Source organism: Phasianus colchicus, chromosome 2, assembly GCF_987193195.1.
Source record: "Phasianus colchicus chromosome 2, bPhaCol1.hap1.1, whole genome shotgun sequence".
Taxonomy (NCBI): domain Eukaryota; kingdom Metazoa; phylum Chordata; class Aves; order Galliformes; family Phasianidae; genus Phasianus; species Phasianus colchicus.
Window position 1 is genome coordinate 42161249 of NC_143437.1, and position 19916 is coordinate 42181164.

At 39.9% G+C, this 19916-nt stretch overlaps 1 protein-coding gene across 12 annotated transcripts in view; it reads right to left on the reverse strand.

The window, feature by feature from the left end:
* LOC116242356 (uncharacterized) overlaps nt 1-19916 on the reverse strand; it is a 197248-nt gene that overhangs the window by 114607 nt on the left and 62725 nt on the right. For 3 of the 12 annotated variants that reach the window (XR_016464268.1, XM_090135517.1, XM_090135512.1), the window contains one exon: nt 7605-9704. The exons of 7 other annotated variants lie outside the window; for them this stretch is intronic. Coding sequence is in view for 2 of the 5 variants with exons in the window: in XM_090135517.1 (XP_089991643.1) it covers nt 9649-9704 (56 nt within the window). In the remaining 3 variants the exon portion in view is untranslated. 2 more of the 12 variants (XR_016464260.1, XR_016464266.1) reach the window with 2 other exon arrangements.

Sequence of the window (19916 nt, forward strand, 5' to 3'; positions counted from 1 at the left end):
ATCTGTCCTAAGGAGATTTTAAAATTCAAAAGCATTTCCTGGGTCTTCCGATTACCACTTGAAGAGTCAGTTATTCATCGTGATAGCAATTAGATTAGACCTAGCAGAAAAAGCAATTGGAGAACTAAATTGAAATCTTCACATGAATGTATCCAGTGCACAAAGTACATGAGCAGAGTGGCCTGTACCAGCTAACACAGTCAAAAGAGAAAGATAACAGGATGCTTTTGCCAGCTATTTTATGTGAGGGATTTTGAGAGCCTGATTGTTGTAATGAATGAGGGCAGAGTATTGCCCTGAATGCTTGCACTAGTCATGACACTAACCCACTTGTATGGAAAACTCATCTGGCAAGGATATTAGCCTGCATCCTCTGCTGCTTCTGATGCTTGCCAGAAATAGTTATTTGTCAATCGGGGAGAATAAAGGAGTGAAGTGTATGATGCGGGAGGGAGCAGAGTGGTACTAGGGGCACAGGAGTGCAGGAAGATGTTAAAGCAAAGGAGGAACATCTGGGCAGAGATCTGGCCTCTGCTGAAGTCAGTGGCAAAGTGTTTAACTGACTCTTACCAGAATTTCAGCCCTGATGAAGGAGTGTTTCCAAGGAAGAGGATGAAAAGTACATCTGTGTGGAAGAAATGGCTGGACTGTCTGAAGATCTTGAGTAGTCATAGCCAAGGATCTTTTATCTTGCAAATGCTTGTAGAAATAGACTGAACATAAGCAAAGAGACCTTTGCATTTTTTGAAGTGCTCTGTCTGGGTGTGGAGATCTACAGAAAGAATAGCTACACCCATTAAAACTCTATAAGATGTGGACATGTCTCTTCATGGCACATAAATGTAAGCTATGGAACATTCAAGAGCAGTAATTAAGGAAGAAAAACTTCATCACAAAGGGTGGAGACAGAGGGATAAAGATACTTTAGAAGGGTCTTAAACAAGTTAGGTTTTGCCTGCTCTAAGTACTGATAAAATAGCAATAGGCAGATGAAAGGCAGACTACTGAGAGTACTGTAGGAACACCATTAGTATCAGAGGAGCAGATGTGTAAATGAGAGCAGAATTTGGTGCAAGTGCCTGAGAACACTGTAATCAAGCAGTATCTACTCTAGAGGTTATAAGATATGCTATTTCTGAAGCATACTTTAACTCCAGACTTCTGATGAAATTGCACAGGAAGGGCTGACACCAATCCCTCACATGTGCTGGAGGCAGGAATCTCCCTTGGGTGTGCACCCAACAATTATGTTTCTGTCCCACAGTGAAGGTCAGGTGAGATGTAGAAACCAAGTGAGAGATACTGTCTCTCAGAAACATAAGGAGATGTTGGTCAGGACAAGAGACAGCTGCTTTCCATGCAGTGTACTCCCTGTGCTCGACCAGACCAGACCCACAGGTCATTGTACTAGTGCAAAAAGTAAATCATACCTTCAGATATTGATAACTCACTGTGCTGCTCTCAGGTTAGTCAATGATTACTCAGGTCTTGGACTCAATTTCATTACCAGTTTCAGAAATTTACCTCCTATGTACTGCAACTGTTCAGGGAAAATAGAGTGGAATTTGGCTGCTTTAATTCCAGAAAGGCTAACTCTTCATTGCCCTGACAGTACAAAGGGCATTAAAGCTAGCTGTTAATTATACTTCCATGTAATTTAGGTGGCCATGGCTTAAGTAGTAATCTATTTCAAAGTCTGTACATTCTGGATGGCAAATTGGTTGGGCTCAAGAATTTCCATCATTTAGAAACTGACAGAAGGCTAAGAAATCTAGAAATAACTGCAGAAGATGAAATTACATCCTAGTTTAAGTTACGTAATAGTCAACTATCTGCGATCACTATAAAAATAACACCATTAGGACCTCCAGGCTTTGAATACATCTATTGACCTCGTTGGAAGGAAGAGATGAAGTAAGTTTACAGAACAATCAATCAGCTGTGAAACACCTAATTTTTTCCATTCTAAATTCATGCCATGTTAAGTATTTTATTTCAACATTCATCAGGACTTAACTTATATTCTGGCAGTTAAAAGGGCAAAATCGTTTAAAGAATTTTTTTTTGAACTCCACTGACTACTGATTGCATGCCACATTTATAAAACCAGAGAGCGCATAAACCTGTCTTTCAGTACTTGAGTCTTTTAAGATGCTGAGAAAGTTCTACTGCTGCAATAAAATTTATCCCAGAGGGAGTGGTGTAAAGTCTGATGTGATAAAACACATTTGTTTCAGTATGCACATTCATTAGTCCGTGCAGAAGCAGAAGCACCTCTCATGGGTCAATTTTGAGGACATGTTTAGGGGCTGTCTCAAACATCATCTTGTACCAATTAGTGATTTTTACAAGCAAGAGGACTGCCTAGAGGATCATGAAAACAAATGAGTGGTGGGTAGCTTTGTTGAATATGTAACTGACTGATCAACATCAATGAATTAAGAGCTGGGAAGAAAGAGTAAGAAAGCAAGTCCAAGCAGAAAACAATTACGGGATGGCATAGGTTGTGCTGGCAGTATGCAAGAAGCATACAAGAAATGTTGCTGCAGATGATAGAGGGATTGTTCCTGAGATATTCCACTCAGGGCAAGGAGAGACTCATGCCCTGCACTGGAGCACATCTTTCACACTGATAACAGGTCCACAGAAAAAGCTGGCAGCCTTGGAAAGGCACTTTGAGAAGAAGCACCCTGTGGCATATCTTGAGAGGAAAACTGGAAATCACACTTCTCCATTCTGGGACTAATAAGTAATTATCTCCTAGGTGGTATGAGGTACATGTAGACAGGCAATGGGAATGTATTTCTTACACAGTTTTTGCTATTTACAACTGCAGAACAAGATAGAAAAAAATCTGCCTTAAGAAAATAAGAGGATATGAGCTTGGAACTCAGATAACCTCATATTTTTGCCTGAGAATATTTGAGTTTTTTGCTGAGCTAAAGCAGGACCACACACAGACTGTTCTGGGGAATGGCCATCCATTAAGTACTGGCTGTGCTATTCTAATTTGATGAGAGACAAGAGAAATCAGGTATTTCTTATCCCAAACACAGACGGGGGTGTGCTCAGGGCCTAAGGGACTAGCAATAAAACCTTTGGAAATGAGATGAATTATACATTCTGTGGGTTAATTTATCTTCCATTGCATCACAGTCTCTTCCAATTAAAATCTCAATGAAATTGACCCCTCGTAAATAAAAATAGGATTCCATGACATCTGAGCTATAAGCAAGGTCACTGTGATAGTTACTTTTTTTCAGCTTCTCTTCATCTGCAGAGAAGTATTGAGGCTGCGGAAATCCACTGCAGCTGCTCATGGCCATTGTTCCAAAGCTTCTTGGCACTTTCCTGGATGCAGCATTGGCCTTTGGAGGCCCTCTGGGATAGTTTTTGTGCTGTGCTCTGCTGATTGCAGTACTGAGCCAACTCTATAAACCTTATTCTAAAATAAAACAGGAACATGCAACAGTTGTGAGAAGGGAAGCAAAGGCAGTTGGACTGAGAAATCCCTGGTACACATCTCAATGTCTGTGATTTTCATCTATTCCTTGGCAAGTCGCAAAATAAAATATGTATGAAAGTAGAGAAGAATAATCTAGCTGGTTTGCCTGGTAGAAAAGGTTTTGAGGATACCAGTCCCATCCTGGCCCCATGGAGGACTACCCAAGCTGTCCTCTCCCAGCTTCCCTCCTTCTTTCTTTCTGCTCCTTCCCATTTCTAGTCTGCCTGCTCCACCATCTCTGGGACAGTCATTTAACATGACACTGCATGAAATATGTCTTCACAAACATGATCTTTCTGTCAGAAATTACCTGCAGGCCAACCATATCTCCATAAAGCCTCATACTCACAAATGAAACCTTACAGTGGGTCTCTGGACCTGTTAGCACAATTCACTGCTAGAGCAGCTCCAAAAGGCTACTCTGGCCAGGGTACAGTGGATTTTGCCCCAGGCATGGTTTGGTTATTGTGCTGACATATCTTTCTGGGTTTTTTAAGTTTCTAAGTTCTATTGGGGACTGCAGAAAAAACCTGCCCATGGGAATGGTCCTAAACAATATTCCACCACCCTATCACAAGTGCCTGCAGTGATGCAGCTCTTGTTTCAAGCAACTTAGTTCTTGCTATACTAAGGTAACTTTTCCTTCTGTAGTTACCCTTCATGCATCTGTCAAGGACGCATTTGTTGTGAAACTTTAAAAGGTAAGTGGCTCTCTGTTTCAGCATTTTTGTTTTGGTTTGGTTTTTGTATTTTTTAATGTAGTATTTGCCAATAAAGACACATATTAAAATTCTCTGTATGTCCCAATGTCATTGCAAATTATTGTTTGTTTAGGCTGCAGTTTCTTTCCAATTAGTGACGGCTGAGCAAGTGACAGAAAAAAAGAAAGCAGTACCTGTAAATAACTTTTCTGAAGCTCCTATTATTATCATAAAAGAAACCAACAGTTAGGAAATATAGTAAGTAGTATCTAATGCACTTTTCTTGTAAAATACAAAAAGCCTGGTATTTCAGAATATCATTGCATGTACTCAGCAATCTATTAGATGAACAATGCCATAACTATACTGCTAAGTGCTGTCTTGACTTTCAGAACTAGATATAAGGTATTATTCTGACAAAAAGTTTCAGGGGAAAAAGAATGTTTTCAGAAGACACCCTTTGGAAGGTTCTGAAGGCCAGTGCAAAGAGAAAGAGAGGATAAAACCCAAAGTTTGTGGTTTGTGGTTTGTCTGACTTTAGCTACAAGAGATTTTTAGAGGAAAACTTTGTTATATATGTCTGTAGCTTGTGCAAATTGCATGCAAGATGTATTTCAAATGACAAATAACAGGTATCAAAAATGCGAGACAAATCCTTTGTCTTCTGTACAGTGAAGCCTATTTGTGAAGTTGAGGCATTTTCTGTTTTCTACTGTTAGCCACACATACCCAAACTCGCTTGGCTTATTGAAATAATTGCGTGGAGCATACATCAAGATCAGCATAGAAAAAAAGTACGTGTGTCTTTCTCTCATTCTCTCTCTCATCAAAAATAATCTCTTCTTCTATTTCCCAGTGAAAGCAATAAAAAATTTTTCTTGCATGCTTCCCCTGTGGTCACTTGTGGGTGGGCATAAATTAAGTGATTTTGCTGCTACATAAGTCTCTTGAGGGAGGGATTAAGTCAGACTTGAAATGCAGGGAAGGTCAAGGAAAGAAATATGTAGCACCTGTACCTTAACTAGAAGTGCATGCTGACCTCTTAGTTGCCTCATGTAATGTGTCAAACACCAGCTGCACTTTGCAGGCAAAAACTCTTCTTCTCCAGCACTATTTAGCAAATGCTTGGGATTTTTCTTCCAGTTACTTTTTGCCTCATTGTGCAACACATTACTTACTCCTATAGCCTCACATTCGGCTGTTTTCAAATTCTGTAATTCAAGGTAAGTGGTTGCTGGAGAGGAAAATCATCACAGATAGGTGTTCTGTTTCAACATGCATATGTGGGCAGTGGTTTTGAAGAGAAAGGGTGTGAATAATTAAAGCAAACCCACAAATTAATCAAAATTCAGGTATTAGGATTCAGTTTTCTGTGAACGTTCTCCTTTACACAGGAACGAAGCAAGATCTCTGCAATCAATCCCCCTCAGATTCTCAGACATAATGTGAATATTTGTGTCAGTTGTGACCTTTCCAGCTCCTGCTGGAAACCTATTGTTAATAGCCTATTTATAAACCTATTACTGCTTCTACATCTCAGTGTAGCTAGAAATCATGCAATCGTAGGCTGGCTTAGGTTGGAGGGGACCAAGCCTCTGTCAATGGGCAGCATTTTCACCCACCAGCTGAGGTTGCCCAGGGCCCGATTCAACCTGGTCTTGAATGCCTCCAGGTGATGGACCAACCACAGCTTCTCTGGGCAACCTGTGCCTCATCACCCTCTGAGTAAAAAAAATTTCATCCTAACATCTAGCCTAAATCTCAGCTCTTTTAGTTTAAAGCTGTTCCCTCTTTTCCTGACAATATCAGACTGTGTAAAAAGTCAGTAGAAAGCTGGATTCTCTACAGCCTCCCTAAATCACACATGCAATCTTGTGCTGGTCCTTTCTCTTCACCTCTGTCAAGATGGGAAGATGTTAAAGGATCACTCTTAGTAGCTTGAACATGGTGTTTTGTTATTGATAATTCCATTCTAAGTATATTAGTGACTGTTGTGTGACAAATTACTTTAATATTCCCAAGCCTCATTCTGCAGTGCTTTCCATATTGTACAGAAACTTCTTTCGAGGCTCGTGAAAAGTACCCAGATTACTGCCTTTTATACTCATTATTCTCATAAATTGCATGACTAGGTGTTGAATAAGGGATATTCAGGACCTACTGTATGGACATAGTATTTTCTTGATCCTGTTCAGGTTGCAAGCTGACATAGTATATACAGACTGTCAGTGACTCAGCTTTCTCACACCTTCGAATAAAAATAAAAGAATATACATCCAGGGTGGATCTTACCCTGTTTCTGGACTTTCTCTTCTCCATCTAGCACTATAATCCTGTTGCATTATACCAAATCAGTACACAGTTAGCTGGATGAATGGTGCCAGCCTTCTTAATCTCACTTTTCAAAGAGTTACTTTCAGAGAGAGAACATAGCTGGCTTTGAAAACCAGCTATGAATTTAAACTGAAAAGGAATGCAAAAGGATCACCTTTGTCATCTGACAACTTGAATTGATTCTTATCTTGCTAGCAAAGGGTGCATTGTTTCTGAGACTGCATGTGTGTGTTTTAAAGCAGGTAATTCTGCTTTTTAAAGAGAGAGGGGGAGTAAACACTATTTTCACTCATGGGACTATCACCTGTCACTTTACAGATGGTCTCAGATCATCTCTGTAAGACCTCTGTGTCAAAACACTTTACTCTTTTCTCTACTGTAAAGGTTTCACTTCTGTGTTCAGCAGAGGTAGAGACAGATCTAATCTTTTACATCATTAAAATGCCTATAGAGCTAAATTTTAATACCCTAAAGGACATTACTGAATGTATATTTTATAAGACGATATCCATAAACTTCAGCTCATAAAACTAACTCCATAAAAACATATTTTGAAGAACTATTTTCTTAGACACTAAATCAGGTGAATGTGATTTGATATGGTGTGTAAAATAGATCCCTTTTTTTAGAAAAGGCTTGAGCCGCTTAGCTCCAGGTTGGAATCCAAACAGTCCAAAGTACAAAGCACTTGGGTTTAGTCCAAGTCAAAATTCCTCCAAATTTCTCAGAAGCATGAGTCACTCGCCTCCCCCTTTGCCTTGGTGTGGGCAGTTCAGACTCCCATGGGTAGGCCCCTCTACAGAGCACCTTAGGTGTACCTCACGTCTCATGCTTGTGGCCACAAGCAGCCGAGTCGTACTTCTTGTTCTGCCTGAAATTTGCACGTAATGCCTGCCTTTCTCACCACAGTCTTGACAGTTCTTCAGCCCTGTCAGGCTGATTGCCCACAAAAAAACTTCCCCACCACTCAAGTCCGATTTGTATCTGCGGATTGCTGCAGAGAGGTTCTGGTCCAGGCTACTGTTGAACACACTAGGATTTTCTCTTTGATCCGACCTGTGGAGAAAAATGGGACTTGAAAACTAAAAGGTCCAAATCCCAGTTTCTTTGTCTGTATAATTGAACATCACACTTTCTACAAAAGGAACTTTTGTTACTCTCTCCAGTGCCCAGAGTATTTCAGTTACTCGGCATGGTAACAAAATCAGGCATTGTTAGCTGAAATAAAACAATGCCAATTTATACCTGAGCAGGAGGGAAAGCAAAGCTGCCTTCTGATTCTCTAAGCGATTGACAAGATGTAGTAAAACCTCTCTTTAGCTCATGCGGTGCTCTGTAGAGGCTTCACCACGCTGCTGATTTTCACAACACAATGACTGATTTTCAGAGAGCAGACTTGAGTTGTCTTGGTGAAGGAATAAGGCACCACATGCTCACTAGCAGCATTTGAATTGCCCTAACACCTAGCTTGTGCTTAGCAGACACCGTAGCTAGTCATCACACTCAGGATGCAAGAATGAACCTAATAAAATAGGAATTGCCAAAACTCTGGTGCAACGCTGTGAACACGTCATTATGGATGAGCTACACAGTAGTACGTGAGTACTTCTCCCACATGACAATGATTTCCTTCCACCTCTTTCACTCATATTTTTGATTATCCCACTTGATACTCATCTGATTCTTCATCTTCTCTCCCCTTATCAATTACAAGTCGCTTCTGCTTATATTTTCAGCCATTGGCTCATGATCCCCTTCACTCAGCAAGGCTTTTAAAGAGATGGGAAATAGACTTTCCCCTCTGGCATCAACAAGGGCAGAGTCCAGCAACAAGCCACTCCTGCACTGTCAGCAGTTTACAGAGTATCAGCAGTGCAATTAACATAATGCCAGAAATGATAATATGCCCAGCCCTTGCCTGTTCCACCCATGTTTTGCTCCCAATGAAGTGTCACAGAATTCATTGCTAAGTAGTTTACTGAGCTTTCATTTGATCCTTACTCTTAGCTGAGGATTCATCATACAGAGTTGTCTTCATGTCATCTTGGATTCACAGTAAGAGTTAATTATATGAACCAAGATAACAGACTGGGTTAGTGGCTTAATACAGCTGACATCTAAGCCTTCCTGACGTGATACCTCTGTTGCCATCTCAGGTTATAACTGGAACTTCCTTTTTAGATTCCATTACCTAGTTCTCTTTTCACAGGGTCTTGCAGACAGCTTTCCTTATGGGCTCTTTCATTGTATGCAAAAATCTCTGAAGAAGAAAATAAAGAGCAGCAGTCCAGGTGTGGGTGTTGTACAATGATAAGAAGGCAATCCACAGCAGCAGTAATGGCCATTTGGACACACAAAATGTCTTTGATGTTGTCCTAGGAGTCCAAGCTTCTTTCTGCTTCGTCTGTCCCCACAGTCTTTTTGCCCTGAGGAGCATTTCCAAGTGTTCTTAGTGCTTTTCAGGATTGACTACTCAGGGATTGCAAGGTGATGTGCACACACTAAATAACTGCATCTTCCTCCCCAGTCCCAAATGCTATCAAAGAAGCATGGGATCAATACCATTGCTTTAACCCATGAAAAACTCAAAAGGACCAAAGAGTCCATCCAAATGAATGAGGGTACTTCAACTCCAAGTGACTGATAGAAATCTGAATCTAGCTAAGAAAAATATGTGAAGATGCCATTTAAAAGAAAAGTGAAATACGCCCAACGAGAACATTTAAAAAGTGTTCCACAAATATCCTTTTCAGCAATAAGTATGAAATTCTGAAGTGACAGTTCAGGAGGGAACGAACATTCACAAAGCTGAGATGGAAATCTCATCATACCTGTTTATTACAAGCAAGAGTTCAGATACTTTTTGCTTTTTACTTAGCATCAATGAGAAGATCACAGAATAAATAAAAATAATTATCATGCCACTGGAGAGTTTGCAAGTTAGTTTGTAAATAAATGCACCTAAAGCACTGATATGGGAAATCAATACTTAATTTCCATAGACAGTGTCTTTGTACTGGATGTAACTTTTAAGTTCCAGCATCTCCTAATGCTCATGACATTGTCACTAGTGGAAGGGTTTTCCCTGTGCCTCAACAGGACATTGCTCTACTGATGCAAGAACAGCTCTGTGGAAGTGTAGAAGGATTCTGAGCACGTAGGTCCTGTAGGAAAAGACATATTTGCATTCCATTATTTCAAATGGAGTTGTGAATATAACTGTATTATCAGATGACTGGTTAGACAAAAAATGAAGTTATTCATTTTACCTCTAAGCAAACTTAAGATTAGGTAAAACTCTGAACAAAGAACAATTTCAATTGGAAAGCAAGAACATGTTGAAACTAGGGAAAATAAGTATATGAACTTCATTTTAAAAAGTTCTTCTCCTCTCTATCCCCAAATACACCAAACTAAAGCAAAACAAAAACTACCGTCATCGTTTAATATGTTTTATCATCTAGCTTTGGTCATGTTGAATATGTCTATTTTCTGTCCGAAGAATTAAATTTCTTTTTTCTGGTTCTTGGCTTATTTTTCTAAGTTTTGCTTGTTTATGTTTACTTATTGTTTTTTTGTGTGTGTTTATTTGTTTGTCTAGACTCATTTTGAATAAGCTTTTAAAGTATTAGACTCTCCTAATCCCTTCTGAGAATACAGATATTTTTATCCTTGGTTTCAGAGTGTGAAAGAAAAGGAGACCACAAAGACAGGGTTTCAATCCAGCATCCCATTTTTCCATTGTTGTTGTTCATTCATCTAAGTAATATTTTCCTATTTCTAGCTTGTGGCTCTCCCTTCTTATATTGTTCTTAATATATTCAGCAGAGCAAAACTGAACTTTTCTGCTCTATATCTTGAATCTGGAAATGTCCAGAGCAGCTGCCTGCGCTCTTGCCATCCTAAAAATCCAACAGTTCATTCTTGCTACAGACTGAACAAAGACAGCACTCCTTGAAAACAGAGATACTTTCCAACTGCATCTATTTGCCTAGAAGAAAAAAAGTATGAATTATTCTGTGTAATCACGCTCCTGTATTATCGCTCCTGTCAGCTTATATTATATGGGAATAACAAACCAATCTCAGTCCAACAAATTTTAAAGGAGAACAAACCCCATGAAGTATTTATCATATTAGCTGAAATATCCAGCAAGGAGAAAACCACACTTGTTCTAGGGAAAATAACCGTATTCTGCCTGAACGGAAAAGATAATTTACATAATTTATAATACCAAATAAAATCAGCATCAACCCCAGTTCAGAGAGGAAAAAGATAGTAATTCAGAGAAACCTCAAAGGATAAAGTCGTCACTCAAAAAAATTGTGTGAATAGTAGTCCCTGATAAGTTTTCCACTTGTCACCTTCACATTTTTCACATTTGTTTGATGTTTCTGTGGTTGAGTCTTTTAGGATACCCTGTATATCAGGGCTCCTTAAAACATCCTGCGGCAAATCTTGGCATAGAAGTTTGAGACAGTGCCACCTCCAGCTATCTGGCCACCACCTCTGCTGCATGCACAACCCAGCAGCAGACGTGCCCTCACCAGCAGGCTCCCTGCTAGGTGTATAACTGTATCATCATATTGCATGCATGATGAGTTCTCTTAGCTATCACAAGCTCGCTCAGCCACTGAGAGAGCAAAAAATGGAACTGGCTGTAAACTTTTTCTCCCTGGGTCTGTCTTCATGTGAATCTGCTCTCCAGCTGGACATGTAAGCAGTTCTGCTGGCATAAGAGAATGCAGGATGGAGAAGTAGCCAAGCTCTATGAGACAGAGAAACTATTAATTATCTCTTCAAAGCCTATACATTGAGTGGAAACTCATAATGCACAGCCTTTGCAAAGGTATCTAACACAATTTCACTGACTTTAGGCAATACTATAGTAACCAAGGCTCAGACACAGCATCCTTATGCTTTTTTCTGTTCTAGTCTAGATGTCACTCTGATCTATTCTCTAAGGATAGGTCAGATCTTCCTGTAGGGCCATTCTGTTCTCTTCCTTGCATGCAGTTTCACTTCTTCTGCCTATTCTGTATTTATTCTTAGCCTTTCTTAAAAAGTAGCCAAGAAGATGCTTTTTTTTCCCCATAACAATTTTTGCTCACAAAGGAAAGAACAATTTGAAGGTTCAATAGCTTAAATACAACTCATTACTAAGATTAAATTGCAACAAAAACAAATATCTTCAAAAAACAGACCACCATCATTTCCAGACTCCTTGACCTGAAAGACAATGACTAGACTTACAAGTCACTTACAAGTTAAACCATTTCTATCAAGCGCTAAGTATGACAAGAAGGTCCAAGGAAGAAGAGTTCATTCTTCATTGAAGTATAACACTATCTAATATTACACCTTCCCTTAGAATGAAAAGTGATCCAAAACCATGTCAATCTTTACTAATCAGCTTCCTATGAAAAACCTGAAAACTTGAAATGCAAGACCTCATCAAAAGAACTTTGCTTCCTCTTCTCTTCTGCCTTTTCTCCTGCCACCAATTCTCTAAGAGCCCTTTTGTCCCATCAGCTTGAAGGTACCACCTGTGTCAGTGGCATTTTCAATAGCTGCATGGAGCAGTAATTTAGTATGGAAGGGAGACGCATCAGCAAATCAGGAAAAGTTTACAAGAAGCATGCACAAGCTTTCATTCAATAATTCTGGGCTTCTCACAGCAAGCCTTCTAGTCAGCTCTGAGCAAGATGCACTGATGTCTTCTGACAAGGACGTGGGCTTTTGTTTCTTGGAAAAAAAAAAAAAAAAAAAGGCACAGTCATCAGGCCTAAGCTCTTTAACTGGAATTTCTCACTTCCCTGTTTTTATTGCCAGGCATGTTTTTGCTATCAAACAATCAAGCCTCAGTGGACAAGAAGGTTTTTGTTTTTTCACTAAATTTAAGTCTTATGTGAACTCCAAATACCTCAGCAATAATCAAGGTTATACAGGATTTTCCACTTCCAAAACACTGGTAAAAGCTTTCTTTCAAGCTACAATGCTACCATTGCAGCAATCAAGCTGACTGAAGGCATACATATACTGTGCTATAAAGGGAGGGCTGGCACCCACACTCCATTTGTATTAAATTGATATTTGATTTACTATGAATAGTCTTCTGAAAATAAATGAAATGACAAATCCTGTATATCGGTCTCAGAATTGCATGTTTCTTATACAATGCGCTGCCATATTTGTACAGCACATAGAAAAGACAGACACAAGCCTGTGTCCATATCCCCTCGTCTACTTCAGACAGCACAGTATGAGTGTTCATTAACTTGATCAAAAGCAGAAGTCCCTTTTCTTCCTGATCCATTAGGGAGATACAAATTCAAACTGGCAGAGAAGCTGCTCTGTACCTGCTCTAACAGCCCTCTAAATCACATCTTCCTTGGGTGGCACTAAGTCACGGAGGCTGACTGCAGTTCCTTTAACGTGAATTTGTTTTCCAGTCATTGCTAAACTCATCCTTCATCCTCTAGGGTGCTTCTCCTCCAGAAGGTTGCAGGGCAGCTGCCTCTGCAACACTACTCAGGCTCACCTCATGCAGGGGGCACCTTAAGAGCTAATCCTCCTGAAGCCTGAAATGCATGGTGCCTTATCAGTCCCTTAGAAAACCTCTATCAGTCCCATTGAAAACCCTGAGCTGCTCCTTAGGCCTTACTGAGAAGTTTCTAAAGAACATGAGGAAAGTAATCTGAAGCATCCAAAACAATGGGGAGCTGCCACACCTCTCAAAAGATGCAAGTTGGCTGGAGGGACCAGCCAGGATGTTCCTCCAGCTGTGGCTGAGTAGAACCACTCAATCCACAACACCTCTGGAGGAGGAAACTGCTCTGTTCTTCTCCAGCTAGCTGAAAGAGTATAGCCCCTTAGTGGGTCCTTTTATTTACCATGGACACACCACAGGAAAGTGCTACATTTTACAAAATGCTTGTGATTGCACAGCAGAACAGAAGCCACCTCCCCAGAAAATTAACAGCACTGTAAACCAAGATGGCTACAATCGTACTAGCAAACTGAAATGGTCCAGGGTGTGGGGCTGATCACTGGCATGTGAGTGTCTATGCTATTTCACTGTTGGTGTGTTTTTTGGCACACTTTTGGCCTGTGCTAGTGGCCCCATGTAGCATGGGCCAGGGATTTTCCACAATAGGCAATACTGTTGAGACTGCTGTTTGGGGAGAAAAGCCTACCTACATGACTATGAGTTGTGCCGCATGTCGGTAGGGCCAGAGGAGCCCTGATCTGGTCTATATGCTAGCACAGATACAATCACTGAGGGCAGAACTGCCTGCAAAATGTCATTATTACTGTTTTTGTATTCTCAATGAAAAGTTATAGCTGCTACTAAGAAAAGCAAATGTAATATACTAAAAACACATTCAAGCATTAATTAAATTGGTGAAAGAATAAAACAGATATATTTCATGCTGTATAGCAGTCTTCATGCTAAAAATACCTGCCAGAGGCTAAATCAGGTAGTTTATAAAGCTGTGATTCTCTGACTTTACACGTTTTATTTTCTTGTGTGTCAGGCTCTGAAAGGTTGGCTGTTCCCAATATAGGGCAAGCAACATTTAACATCATAGCAATCAGCAGTGATCAAAGCTACTTCAACTGAAAGTTTGTTTTTGTCTATTTTGCCACAGAGCACATTGACTGCACATGATGCGTTCCTCTGAAGGGATAAGCCCTCAGCAAGATACACAGCACAGAACATGGCAACTTTCTTTGTTGTTTATGATGTCTGCTCTGAGAAGTGGCTCTACTGGCAGAAAAAATGCTGCCAGGGGCTAGATGAGTTCCTTAAAACGTCAAAATTATCATTACGCTCCCTTCATCAAAGACCTACTTCAGACAAATCACTAGGAAGCTCATCCTTTCATGAGGATCTTTCCTGTCAGAAGACTCAATTCCTCTCCTCTTCCACATCACAAGTCCCTTCCCATATCTTCACATGACACTCCTGTGATATCCTCTACACTGTGAGCCACCACAGTGCACCAGGAGGAACATCTTAGAAACACTTAGACAACATTTCCTTCCTCTTTAAGCTGCTCCCTGTGAATTTTAATCACTCTTCAAAGGATCTTCTTGCTATGATGCTTACAAAAAATAACACAAAACACCATCAGTGCAAAGATTTGGTGAGCTAAGACAAACATTTGTTAGGTTACTCTGACTCCACCAGACAGCATTTTCTCCCAAAGGCCTTCCTCAGGGCAATCTCCTCAGTGCCTCAAGTCTAGTTTTCAGAGTGCTCATAAAAACGCTCCCCACCACATCAGCAGAGTCCAGTGAGATGAGTCTCTTTGGGTCAGAGCTTCTCCTAGGGAGTTCTTCTGTGTTCCCCTCTCTGCCCCATTTCCTCTCACCTAACAGTATTTGAGTTCCTTATCAGGCTGTAAATAAAAATCAACAGGAAGGGCAGACAGGGTTGATCAGCTCTCACACAGCAAGAGGTGCTACTGCAGTTATCAAGAATTACCAGGTGAGTTTCAGCCCTGAGTGAGAGGCAGCAAGGATGGTACACTACACAGTCAAGTACACAAAGAAAGTTTCATTTCAGCATCACTGAAAAGACTCCAAGAAGCAAAATCTGGGAACACGTAGCACATGGCCTTCAAATCAACCATTTCAGATTTACACCTGTGCTACCCTATGCATCCTTTCTTCTAGAGGAAGCATTCTAGCCTTGGATAAATGATTCCTGTTAAGAAAAATAGAGTGATATTGACAGATCACAATCACCTGCAGATCATTTAGAAAAGAGCTCCTTAACACCTTATGTAAAATCATGAAATAAATTCAACATGTTAATTATTCTCTACAAAGATAAGCAACTTGTGTATTCATCTGGGGGTATTCTGTGATATCAAAAGCCACTTTTCTGCGTTTTTGGTGACATTACAGGCCAGGGAGGCTTTTTATTGACTTGCTTGCTGTCATTTGTCCTAAATAGTCAAAGAATAATTGAAAACAATGCAGCACAGCAGTGACAGAGAGGAGTAATTCTGAAGGCAGATTTTACAGATATTAACATTGATAAGGGTTGTTTGGTAATTTTTATTCCATGCACCGTACAAACTTTCTTCCGTCATGTGTTTCCAAAGGCAAGCTCTTGGGGCTTGCACTGGATGTCTTGACTGTAAGTTTAGCAAACGTGTGTGGAAATCTGATAGGTTATTTATAAAGACCTCCTATGTAAATATTGATGAGCCAACTGTTCAGCTAATTTACTCAGCATAGATTTACTGTACATGTGAGCCAGAAACATAAAAAACTTGCCAATAATTAAAGTGTCTGGATAGGGACAGATACTCTGAATTCTGCAAGGTTTGTAGTTGTAGTATCCTAACAGGAGTAGTTATCAGTGTGTCAAGACAGATAATATCAGTGCTTAGTTCTTTCTTTCCTACAAGTCTACTTCAAACCATCCTAAAGTGGGGTTGCTCTCTTCTCACTGGTGACAGGATGAGGGGAAATGGCCTCAAGTTGTGCCAGGGGAAGTTTAGGTTGGATATCATGAAACAGTTCCTTATAGAAAGGGTTGTTAAGCACTGGAATAGGCTCCCCAGGGAGGTGGTTCTCAGGGAGTCACCATCCCTGAATGCGTTTAAAATCCATTTGGATGTGGTGCTCAGGGGCATGATTTAGTGGAGGGTTGTTAGATTTAGGGTAGTATGGTTAGGTTGCGGTTGGACTTGATGATCTTGAAGGTGTTTTCCAATCTGAGCAATCCCATGATTCTATGATTCCTTACACAAGTTTTATATTACAAAACATAAAATATAAACATATTTGATTGTTCACATTATTTATTTTCCCCTAGAAGATCTTCACTTGTTCTGATCCAGGAACGCTCATTCAAGTTTGCATGCCACTGAACCTTTTCTTTGTCTCCTGCAAGTGGATCATAGTCCACTTGTTTGTATCCTGTCCATAGAAACTAAATATAAGCAAGTCACACCCAGAACATGTAGTGCAAAAACTTCTTATTTTAGTCATGGTTCTTACATCATGAGGCAAATAGAATAGAGAAAGAAAAAAAAAAGAGTTAGTGACCTAAGAAGAAAGCTAAAGAGTTCAACAGAAGCGTTCCTTTCATTCAAATTATCTTACCTGGTTTCTGGCCAGTCACTTTTTCCACTGACGTAGCCTCCAACCCACATTTCTTTCTTTTCTGAAGCAGAATGCTTTTCACTTTCCTTTGTCCTTTTCTTCTGTTTATTTTTTGTTTGTATGTAGTTATTTGTCTGTTTGTTTTCCATAGCAGAAGTAACACTCTAGGATTTCTACCATACATGCTCCTACTGTTTACTCCCTTCTTTTTTCATGAAAGTTTAAAAGCAAAACAATTCCTCATCTGCCATCATTCCACGATGCCTCTGACCTTACTCAATTTTCTCAGCATTGTGTTACAGCAAGGTCAAGTGATTTCATGATAAAATAGGCATTTGGCTTTAGTTTCATAACAGCCTGGTTAGGACCTAACAAGAACTACTGGAATCCTCAAACACTTTCTTTTTCCTCTTCTCCTCCCTGTTACCACATTTCATAACTGTCATCACATTTCAGAAACCATATATCAAAAGCTAGTATTAATTGCCCACAGGCCTTATTGGGCTTGTAGGCAATTGGAGGGCCATACCATGCCCTGCCCTTACTGAGCCTGGCACTTCAGCCCTTCAGTGACACTCTACATAACAAAGCATAGAGGAAGCCCTGCATCTACCCCACTATCTTTTCTTCCATATGCACGTAACAATCATTTTATCCTTCCCTTTAACTCCATGCACTCTGTACACTTGTCTGCCTTGAGACTGGCTGCCTCCTGATTTTCCTTATGTGGCAGCTGCTTCCTTATTAGCTCCACCTGGGATAGCAAAGACCTACTCAACAGGCTGGCTATTTTGTAGCATGCAGAAGACTTCCATCCCTTACTTGTGTAGTGCTACACTGGGCAATTCCCCATTGTATTATTCTAATTAGCCTCTTTAACACAACTGCACTAAAGATATTGCAATAAGTTTTGTCCAGAGATTCAGGAAATGCATTACATTTACTTTGATGGAGACTTCAGCTTATCACAACAAAGTCAAATCCTTTGGGTCTTCATTGCATTAGTCCTTCAAATGAGAGCTGAGCATTAAAACTTCAAACAAATAACAGTTTAATACATTACACAACAGGTAAGCAGGCATTGCCAAGATATAAAAGGCAGAATTTTTGCAATTTTATTACTGAGCAAGACTTTCTTTTTTTTAACTGAATTCTGATGATTGGTCCATTAAAAAAAATAATACAACCAGCTAGACCAAAGGGTATATTTCCTCTGAATTAGAAGATTAAATGTAAATGCTGAATGGCAGAATCTTAAAACCTAAATATGAGATTGTCAGATGACTTAGTTATTGTGCTCTTACTTGTTCTGGGCTTAAGAGGCAAAAAGTCACTTATCATGTAAATTAATATAAAATGTCCTACTGACCATGTGTTTGAAAATCAGCTTAGTCTCATCCATTTTAAAAGCTCAAGTCTTTAATATTTTTTCTGACTGTAAATTTATTTTTCTGCTTGTTCCCAATTGCCAAAATTTTCTGCTGAGAAGTGTAATAGACCTTGGTATAATTACAGCAACAAAAGGGGAAGATTTATCCAAATTAACTGAGATTTTATTGGGTTAGAAATTTGGGGCTTAAAACACAGCTAAAATTCACTATACTGCAGCCAAATAATAAATTTGCTATCAGCAATTGGTATCTCCAGAGTACATTAGTAGTATTAAAAAAAAGCTTAAGTCTTGCTTTACTAGAAGAAAAGGTATTGTTAGTAGGAAATAATTAGTCAGATCTTCATCAGTTAATATGTCTATAGAGCCTAGGCACCTGTAGATTTTACTCTTAGGCAGGTAATTAAAGTAAGCATTGTGTCCCAAACAGGTAGGATATACTAGAGACCTAACTGATCTTGAGAAAACAAGTGAGTTAATCTATAGTAAAATTAACCTTCCTGCAGTGAAAACAAATCCTAAGTATGAGACAGTGGTGATAGGACAAAAAATTCTCAGCTTTGCCTGGGGAACCCTTCTGAATTCACATTGGCTGACATGAGCTGATTCACCTAGATTTCAGAGAGTTTTTTTTCCACTCTCCCTTGAGCTCACCTTTGTCAGAGACCTACTCTTGAATGGTTCCCAACCTCACAGTGGAGCAGTATTGCCCCTGGCCTTATCCATGGGCTCACAGCAGCAGAATACAAAGGTAGAACCAAACCAATTGTATTTATTTTATCGATAAATAATGGATAGTGTCTCAAAAAAGGTGTTAAGTTGTATAGATTTCATTTCTATAATGGCAAACTCCTTCTGTTTTGATCCATAAATATCTGATGTTGATCTGCAGAAATTAAGCAAGGATGCTGGTTTGGTAGATGGGATGACATCATGTTTTCAGACTACAACGTTGTTTCCTCTTGGTTGTCTCCCAGACAGGGCATGCACTGAGCCTCTGAGTTGTTAAGCTATGCTTGGCACTCTGGCAAGCAAGCCAGCCAGAGACCAGGAGAAATTCCTATTTTTAGTTTGCCTTCTTAAAAAGAGACAGCCACACTGACACAAATAAGCACAAATATTTCCAGAAGGCTGCGTTTCCAGGATTTCTTTCCCCAGTGCAAACAGCAGCAAACTATTATTCAGTCAATGAGCAAACAAGAACACCCACACCATTTGGTTGAAGCAGCTCCCTGCCACCATCATGCAACACATGCTCAAAATGACGGCTGTGCTCAGTGACGTACATGCATAATTAAAGAGGAGAGATCAGCCTGCACCTCCCCTCCTGGAGATCAGTCAGGAGGGCTGTGGGTATCTCCCTCCTGACACTTTGCTAATTTGAGCAGATTTGCTAATTGGAGTTTTGCTTGCTGGAAGAGACACAGGAAGGGAAGAGTTAGAAAATTCTTCTGAATCCTCAGTGAGCCAGAAATTTTCCTAGAACTTTATGTCACATACTCTGCTTTATAGCAGATATTTAAAAAAGAAACAACAACAACAAAAAAACAACAAACACCCTATGTAACAAGTACAATCAAATCCAGTACAGTAAAAGTACATGTGGAGAAATTATTCCACAGATGCAAACTAATATGCATTCTTTGGCACACTTCAAGTTTTGTGAGAAGGGAGGAAAATTAATTCCAGAAATGTGAAACTATATGTTGCGATCACCAAATATGTTGTAATCATCTAATGCCAGTCCAGTCTATCCCAGTGCACGTGTTTTAGCAGTGTGGCTTTCGTTCCTCACAGAAGGACAGGATAACAGAGAACTCGTATCTGGGAAATAAAGAGCAGAAGGAGCCAACGCTTGTGT